This window comes from Cyprinodon variegatus, unplaced genomic scaffold, assembly GCF_000732505.1.
Source record: "Cyprinodon variegatus isolate N-32 unplaced genomic scaffold, C_variegatus-1.0 Scaffold762, whole genome shotgun sequence".
Lineage (NCBI taxonomy): Eukaryota > Metazoa > Chordata > Actinopteri > Cyprinodontiformes > Cyprinodontidae > Cyprinodon > Cyprinodon variegatus.
The window spans coordinates 160,940-170,540 of record NW_015151215.1 but is presented as its reverse complement, the minus strand read 5'-3'; the positions used below and the strand labels follow the sequence as shown (position 1 = coordinate 170,540).

The window sequence follows — 9,601 nt, the reverse complement described above, 5'->3', positions numbered from 1 at the left end:
ATCTATCTATCTATCTATCTATCTATCTATCTATCTATCTATCATTTTATGACGTTTTATACACAAAATCCTCCTCATAACAGTTTTATTGTCATTATTGTAACAGAGGGCAAAGCGACCATATGCAGGCAAGGATGAGGTAGAGCAGTAGACTAGAGCAGTATCACCTTCAAAATTTCCTCACTTCGACATCCCAGTTTCAGGTTTCGGGGTGAATAAAATGCAGCATAAAATGTAGGACCAAGGACACACCGCAAAATATGTGACTTAAAGTATTGATGCATTTGACTTATTTAAAAATGATTCCTCAGGCAAATATATAGTGCTTTACACTGTCAGTACTACTAGCGGGGCTCCCCTCTTTAAATACAGACTATGCAAGTTGGGAGAAGATGCACCTTCATTGGCCAGGTCATGTGACCTGGAAGAATCTATCGCTTTATGGCGACAGGCTCTCACATAGTCATGGAGCTTATGCTTTTGCTCCAGAATTTGGGCGCCTGCTCGACTACTGGTCATGGCTGAAGCAAGGAAAAAGTTTAGACCTTCTTAGGGGGGTTAAAAGGGGAAACGTTGAAGGGGATTTTGCTTGGGGAAAACCGGGGTTGGTTTTTGGAAGGGGTTTTTTTTGTTGGCGTAGGCTGAAAGAAGTCGGGTGTAAAAGTGATTCTCTTTTCTCAACTTTATTATTAGACTGGTACGGCCAGTTACAGGTCTAGCAACCCTAGTGGCCACAATCTATTTCATCTAGGCTATGTTCAAATGTCTGCCCTAAGCACTATATATGGTACTATATAGTGGTTACGCCATTTTAAATGAGTGTCCGAGTGTCTAGTGGATGAAAAAGTAGAGACTTGAAGTTTCCCACAATGCACCTTGAAAAGTAGTTATCATCCATGGTCACTAGACGAAGATATATATCCCGGAATGCTTTGCGTGAGAGCTCTCCTCGCAAAGCTTTATGGGACTTGCTGTCAAGGCATCAGCAGCCTAGCGACAGAGGCGACTAATAACAAAGATGGTGCAGGTACCGCGCGGTGGAGGCAGAGTTAAGTGACCAACAGGGAGCAAAAAGTACTGATCATCTGTCAGAACGCTCATTTAACTGAGTTCACTACAAATGATGAGGTGATTGAGGGATCTAGGGGTTAGGGCGGACGTTTGGACAGAGTTCTAGAGTTATGAAACTGTTGGGAAAGCAAAGATTCAAGAGAAAGTAAACCTTTGATTGACCCATTGTGATTTTAGCTGAGTACATAAACCAGGAGTTGCAGTGGAAAAGTCTTCTTAAAACTGCCTCCTTCTGGTAAAAGTTATGCATTACACTCAGATGTTGTCAAAAACGTATGGTATTGGACAGTTGCTAGTTGAGTTACTGAGCCACAACAGCTATTTTAGCACTCAATATTTTTAGGAGTTAATGCACAATATAAATATCATCTTTGTTTATACAAACCAGTGCTTTTTTCGGCACATATTTCTAACTTTAGCGGTTACAGTCAGGGAAAACCCAAGGGACTCAGGTGATGGAGTGAACAAACACCAAGAAGAGGGTCAAGTGTAGATTGGTATCCTACACTGATGTGGTCACCAAAAATTAGTGTTGCGCCGATGCCATTTTTTGGCACCGATACCGATACCCGATACTTGGCTGTGCAGTATCGGCCGAAACCAATACCATAATAATGTAAAATAATTGCCATCATGACTTTGTCAAGCTGCTGCCTACCTTTGTGAAGCAGGAAAAAATCTAATACAAAGTGAATCCAGTAGAACTTTTTACTGCCTACCAGGAGTGGGTGACAATAGTTGAATAAACTTATGGCTCTCAAAATGGTATCGGTGCCCTATTTGTTGGTACTCGCCGATACCGATACCACCATTTTAGGGCAGTATCGGGGCCCCGTCCGATACTGGTATCGGTATCGGTGCAAAACTACCAAAAATGGAGCATAACTGTTTAACAGGCTGCCGAAATATGAATTATATAGAAAACTGTAAAAAAAAAAATGTGTTTTAGAGTTCTAACTTAGAATCTAAACAATAAGTGTTTCCTTATTCAGTTTCAGGATTTTTTTTTGTTTGGAGATGTGCCAAGACTATAAAAGGTGTCAGTTTGAATGATGAAATTTGCTCTTTTTAAAGTTTTTTTTTCCTATACTGCTCTAATTCTACATATGACGATTATCTACTCTTTTTCCGATAACTACAGTAAAGAGCTAAGCCCATAAAAGTAGATGCTTTTGAGGTTAATCTTGATAGGAAATCTATGACGGTGTCATCTTAGCAAAGGCACAAACAGACAAATTCTTCTGGTTTTTCTTCTGGGCGTGGATGTCTACTATTCTGGGTAGATCCCTGTCCCATGGGGGGACACAGATAGATAGGGCACATCCTGTGGACGTCTGGGACACACTGGAGGAGGCCTGGATGGGCGGGGCAGCAGGTGGAGTATGAAGGAGGAGGGAGGGAGGAGGGGGACTCCACAGATGTGAGCTCAGAGATAAGAGGCTAAGCTTTCAGTACAGGGTAATGCCTTCCTGTTTGAATGGTTCAGAAATTGTTTGTCAAGTTACAGCAGCTTTGAACTTGTTTATCTTAGAATCAGACAGTGAGAGAATGCAGAAACAAGAGCAACAAAGAGTCCCTGCTCTGTTTACTTGGGGAAAAATTTAGCTGCTGTCACAGCAGCCATGGATGTAACAGGAAGGGGAGACATTAAACAGGAAGTTCTCTGGAATCTGGGGAAAACATTGAGTCTGAAGTAGCTCACAGTTTTGGTTCTCTGCTCTAAAACAATTCAAACATGTCCACGGATAATAGAAACCTTAAAGAGAGCTAAGGATTCAAACCAGAATATCAAACATGTTCTCATCGACTGTTGAAATATGCAGCCTTTTCCCTTGCATACGGCAAGAGCTTCAAAAGGTCTGGATCAATAGTTTTTGCAGGGCAATCTGAAGGTCTTTCAGAGATTCAATTTTCCTTTCAGGCTTTCGCTGCTTTGATCCAAATTTTTTGACTAGCATCTACAGATTTTCAGAAATAAAAATACAGCATAATGCTTAAATAACTTAAACTCTTACTGAATGACTAAAGCATAAAAAAAGCTCATAAAAAATAGATAATCACTGTTTAAGCATATTGTGATGTTGGCTACCATAAAAAAAAAGAATATATTCCACACTGTTTCGCATGTTTAACTTTAAGCCACTTACGGGGTAAAGCATTTAGTTTATTTTTTGTAGGAAAGTGATGTGTCAATCATTATAGATCTAAACCTAAAATGTTTGTCATGTTTGCCACAAGTTTGCAGATTATTTGATGTGGAGAATGTGTCTATTCAAACAAAAATTTAATTAAGATTAATTAAGTTTACAATATTGTTTAAAAGCAAACCTGTGAATTAATCAGCAGATACATGTTACCCTATTTACCGTGAAATGACAGAGAATGTAAAAACTGTAGTTATGAAAAGAGAATACTTGGTGTTACCCATTTTACATCATAAGTAGATTTCAATTAATAAAAATAGAAAAGGTCTCTGCATAATAGCTGTGCTGCCTAGCCTGATTTGTGGCCTTTTTAAATTTTTGAACTCTAAGTGTCCAGGGGGTATACTTTAGACACCCCCCCGGTCTGCATAGAACAGAAAAGTGGGAGGCGGCCTAGTGGTTAGGGCTTGAGCAAGGTCCTGAGCAAGACCTTTAACCCCACACTGCTCCCCGGGCGCCGCACAATGGCAGCCCACTGCTCCCCAAGGGGATGGGTTAAATGCAGAGAAGTAATTTCCATCTGGGATTATTAGAGTATAAAAAAAAATTAAAAAAAAAAGAAAACTAAATCCGTTTCAAAAGATTTCCAAATTTCTTTACCTGATGAAAATTTTCCAGTCTGGCTAATTTATGGCTAAAAAGTGGAGGAATGTGCAATACTGACAGATTATATGCTATATGATCCTTTAGTCATTATATCTTCAGCTCTTCGTCTCCTATAGATGGCTCCTCCAGTGAGACAAATCTCTCCGCACTGCTCAGAGACACAAGTCTCAGTTTGGCCCTTCGGCTCCATCTAACCTTAAAATAAAATCCTAATGAAAGTGTGCCGATGGAAACCTGGGGCTCCGCTGAACTTCAAAAAGAAAGCATGAAAGAAAGTTGCGATTATATTTCAAAGAGGGAATTTACAGAAAATAAGATTTCTCTGAAATATGTCTGTGATATAAACTTTGAATCTACAGTTTTAACCCACACTTTCTCCTCCTTTCCAACATGACTTCTCTTCCACCGCTATGACAGCTTAAGGCGTCATCCCACAGCAGTCAGTGTTTATCTCCTCTGAGGGACTGAGGTAGATTTGTCAGAAACTGCCTGTGGCTCCTCTGCCCTGAGGTGCGATTTGGGGGGAGAATACAGATATCACCAGCCATTTTAGAGAAGTGTCCTGGAGCGCTGGTGGCTTTCAGTCTGACCTTCCTCTTCCATATTCATGTGACATTCCACACTGGGATCCTGCCAAAGCTCAGAGCATCTCTTCCCTGAGCTTGTACATTTCAAACAGCACAGACGTGACAAGCAATGAAGGGATGAAGCAGTTTAGACATCATGCCATGTCTTCAAATTTCAGGGTTGTGGAGGTACTTTTATGAATCAGGATATTTTATTATCTTATGCTGTCCGGTGAGATTTAGCAGCTTATTCTTTAACAGCTCCAGATCTCAGAATTTCATAAAAAATTTAATTCCTTTCAGTGATTAAATTCAAAAAGGAAAAGTCTCTTACCTTCAGTACATACTGAGATTTTCTAACTCAAGTTCTATATGCAGAGTAAAGCTACCTAAAAAGCTAAAAAAGATGATAAAGAGATATTAACAGACACTCCAGAAAGTATTCACAGCACTGTACCTTTTCCTGCTATGCTATTCAGCCTTTTTCCAAATATATCCTCCAAATTTGACTCACAATTTGGGGATTATGCCAATGTGAAAGGTGTTTTTGAGATGGTTTCAAATAAAAGAAAATCCTATTTCCATGGCAAATTACAGTCTTTGCTCAAATCTTTTTTGTTTGATGCTACAAACCCAGCTCACATTTCATTAGGCAGTTTTGCCCATTCTTCTTTGCAGAACATCTGATGCTCCATTAGATTGGATGGATATTTATGTTGAGATCTCAGAGATGTTGAATAGGATTTCAGTCTGGACTCTGGCTTGGCCGCTCCAGGATAATCACACCTTTAAGATCTTGGCTTCGTGCTTTGGGTCATTGACCCAGTCTGAGGTCCAGAGTGTTCTGCAGAAAGGTTTCATGCAGGATGTCTATCTGCATTGCTGCACTCTTTGTTCCCTCTATCTTGACCAGTCGGCTAGTTCCTGCTACTAAAACGTATCCCCATAACATGATGTAACCATCACAGTGCTTCACTGTATGGATGTATTGGCATGTATATCAGTCGTGGTTGTTTTTTTTCTCCAAACATGACAAATTATTAACACCAAAGACTTTGTCACATTCGACCAGAGAATTTTATTTCTCGTGGTCTGAAAGTCATCCCAGTGTCTTTTTTCACACACACCAGGCTGCCATGTGCCTTTTATAAAGAACTAGCTTTATCTGACCACTCTACGATGCAGGCCTGCTGCATGGTGGACTGCTGCAGAGATGGCTACCATCTAGAAGGTTATTCTCTCCACAGAGAAATGCCGGAGCTTCAACAGAGTGACTGATTCTCTTCCTAATCTGTTTATGTCGTGAATTTAGTTTATTTATCACATGGCACCTCAATATACTCAAAGCACATTTCTTAACAATTTTAACTTTTATTTAATAATTTGTCTACTTAATATATCCATATCTTAAAGTAGTCATCGTCTGGAAATCAGACTTTTTCATATTAAAACATATGTGCTGGTGTTAGGCCTCAGTTAAAACCTGGTGGAAAGACAAAAGTGTGAAAGAGGCTTATTTTTTTTTTATTTGATGCTGGCTATCTGTTCACACAAAAAAGCACACAGGGCCGCGCTTTCCGCAAAGGGGGAACTTGGTCATCCTTGTGCTTTTATATCAATACTGGAAGGGGGTTAGCATAAGCCCACCTTGCCATCACCACTCTTTTCCACCGTAAGGGGTGATTCCAACAATTAGGGTTAATTACAAAATTGTTACTTTAAAATCACAAACTGATGAAGCTGATCAGCATGTTTATATTTCTAGATTAATATTGTCATATTTCATAAATGAAAAGGAATTGGTTTTCTTATAGATAGAATCATAAAGCTTCTTAGAAAGGGCATTAAATTACAGGTATAATTCTTTATCTGAAATGTTTGCTATTATTGCATAGGGAGACATAGCCTAGACCCCCCCGACCCCCAACCACCCCCACCCCCCACTCCCATTTCCATCATCTACTCACACAGCAGCTGGCAGCGCAGGACCTGCAGACTTGTCTTCATGGTATCCTGTGATCCGGGTCCTCCTCCACAGTGCTCATGGTTCTCTGGTAAAAGAACAGCATGTTAGACGAAACCCTTAGTTATCAAAATCACGTCCATCTGTGTGATTAGGTTTGGACAAAGTTGTATAGAGCAAACCTATCAAGGCTGTCCTCTTAAATTCACCGAGAGTGGCTTTCAAAAGTATTCATACCCCTTGAACTTTTCCAGATTGTTAATATTAAATCCACAAACATACATATATTTTAATGTAATCTTATGTGAAAGACCAACACAAAGTGAAAACCTGTTGTGAAGCAGAAAGAAAATGATAATTGATGAGACAAATAAAAAATTAAAAGATGTGGTGTCAGCCCCCTTTTCTCTTCTTGCAATCCATCACGTATAGAAGTTGCCTGATGATAGCTAATGACGTCACAGAGTCCACCTGTCTCTTATTTAATCTTAGTACCAATACAGCTGCTCGGTGAGAACCTCAGAGGTTGGTTAAGAGAAGACTGGGAAGCAAACAGGGAAACACTAGACAGGTCAGGACAATTTTTAGTCATGCCGTTCACAAATGTGGTCTTTATGGAGTGGCAAGAAGAAATCCATTGTTAAAAGGAAACCATAAGAAGTCAGGCTTTGCTGTGTCCCCAAGCCATGTTACAGGAATGGCAAACATATAGAACACAGTGTTTGGTCAGACAAGACCAAATGCTATAGGTTCAGAAAACTAACACTGTACATCATTGTACACTGTCAAATAAGGTGTTGGCAGCGTCATGCTCTGGGCGTGCTTCTCTTCAGCAGGGACAGGATAGATGGTCAAAGTTGATCGGAGAATAGATGGAGACAAATACAGGAAGAAAATCTGCTGGGAGTCTGCAAAAGAATCCAACATTTTGTTGGTGGCCCCCACTAGGCCACCACTAGGGAGGTCCCAGAGGTTTTGAGTTCAAGCCCCACTCCCACAGACTGCCACTCTGGCTCCCTGAGCAAAACCCTTAACTCCACACTGCTCCCTGGGCGCCGGACAATGGCAGCCCACTGGTCCCCAAGGGGATGGGTTAAATGCAGAGAGTGAATTTTGTTGTTTTTTACTTATGACAATGTAATGACAATACAGTTGAATTCTATTCTATTCTACTTGAGACATTGGGTGAAGGTTCACCATACAGGAAGATGACCACCCTAAAAATAAAGCCAAGGCTACAATGGAATAGTTAACATGTGTTATAATGGGCCAGTGAAAGTAAAAACCTAAACCTAAGCAGAATATGTAGCAGTGTCTGAACACTGCTGTTCATTAACACTCTCCATTTAATCTGACTGAGCTTGAGCTCTTTTTGCAAATGTCAGTCCTTGGATAGTATAAACATATACACTGATGCAAAGCTGACAGATACTTGCAGCTGTAATTGCAGTAATATGTAGGTTCACAAAGTATTGAATATTCTTGCACACTGCATTTTTTCAGCTTTTTTATTTGTTAGAATAATACTTGTAAACCAATTTGTGTTTGTCTTTCATGTACGAATTCAATCGATACATTCATGTATCTGGTTGTAAAGTGGCAAAAGCCAGAAGTGTTTAAGGAGTATGAATAATAATGAAAGCCCTCCTTAACCAAACCAGTACATTCTTTTCAGCAAGTAATGAGTGGTATTCTGTTAGAGAATGACTCACATTGCTTTCTGCTAAATTAAAACCTACTCATTCGCCTCATTTCACTCTTTACATTGGAGACGCTTGCAGTTTGTGAGGCTTATAAGTTTCATTCTTTGAGGGAAATGATCCTGCACAAAACACTTCTCACACCAATAGCTTTTTAAAATATACTAAATCCATATGTCTGAAAGTATTAACAGACCTATTTACTTGCTCATTATCAGGACAAAACATTTAAATGTTAACCAACAAGCAACTGGAAGATTTACTATGAAATATCAAAATCAAGTTTAGCTATTTAAAAAGAAAACAAAGTGATTAGATACAAAAGTCCAGTTTTTTAGAAGCTACTTTTTCTATATAAGTTAGTCAAAATGTAATTATAAACTCTAAATGAAAATATAAAAAAAAAACATATATCACTGAGGAAGGATTTTAATGTTCATGAAAATTAACATTGAAATAGTATCTTAAATCGTTAACAGTGCAGTGAAAAAGTATTCAAACCCTCACAAATGTATTATTAAAAAAAAAAAAACAACAAAGTAATGCAAAAACTGTTTTCTGATAATGATTTTACAAATAATCTATAGAATAAAAGAGAATCTTTAATAAAAACACTTGACAACAAGAAGTAAGCTAAAATATATTATTTAAGCGGCGTTTCTTGATCTCAGTGAACAACAGATAAGAAACAAAACCATTAAAAAGTATTGTTCAGTAAGTTTCCCAGACCATTATATATACTTTGGAATTCAAACAAAATATCAAGTTCATCATCAATAAAAGGATAAAACACACAGCAGTGGTTAAACCTTTCCAGGATTAGCCAACCCACCAATATTAGTCCAAGAGGCCATCCACAAGTCATCCAGGGAATCATAAAAGATCTCAGAGCAGCATCTCAAACACTGAAAGGCTAAGATTCCCTCATTTAAGGACAGTGCTATTATTTCAATTATAAGACAGAAGCCTGGTCTAAAACAATAGGGTGTTACAGAAATATATATTAAAAGAGAATGAGAAATTGAATTTCACAGCAGCAGTAGAATGACGGTTCAGGCAGCAGCCAGCTGTAGTTGACGGGTGAGGACAGATGACAAAGCTCAGAGTGGATACTTTCATGAAGATATTCCTTTTTATAAATGCAACAAGGCAACAACATCACGACGTCTGAGTCACTCTGTTTACAGAGCTGTCATTGGGGCAACCTTATAATGGCTGAAAATATTTGGAGCAATAAATGTGAAGGCAGGCACCTACCAACATCAAACACAAAGAAGCAAAGTGAAAAAAAAAACATCACCAAACTGGATTTTATAAAAAAACAAGCAGCACAACACAAAGACGTGTGCTACCAGGAGAAAACAGACCCCTTTTACTTAGACTAATATTATTCCTGGTAATTGCATTCCACTAAAAATGCCATTTAAACTAGGGATGCACGATATTGGGATTTTGGTCGATATCCGACAGCCGATATTTTAAAACTCACGT

The 9,601-nt window shown here is 38.9% G+C and overlaps 1 protein-coding gene across 4 annotated transcripts in view; it reads right to left on the bottom strand.

Annotated features, from left to right (window-relative positions):
• The window catches only part of tmem108 (transmembrane protein 108), a 72,818-nt gene that overhangs the window by 21,495 nt on the left and 41,722 nt on the right, over window positions 1-9,601 (bottom strand). For 3 of the 4 annotated variants that reach the window (XM_015395825.1, XM_015395827.1, XM_015395826.1), the window contains exon 2: window positions 6,415-6,498. In XM_015395825.1, coding sequence (XP_015251311.1) covers window positions 6,415-6,454 — 40 coding nt within the window. In that variant the 5' untranslated portion in view covers window positions 6,455-6,498. Of the gene's footprint in view, window positions 1-6,414; window positions 6,501-9,601 lie in introns of all 4 variants that reach the window. The other variant, XM_015395824.1, reaches the window with a different exon arrangement.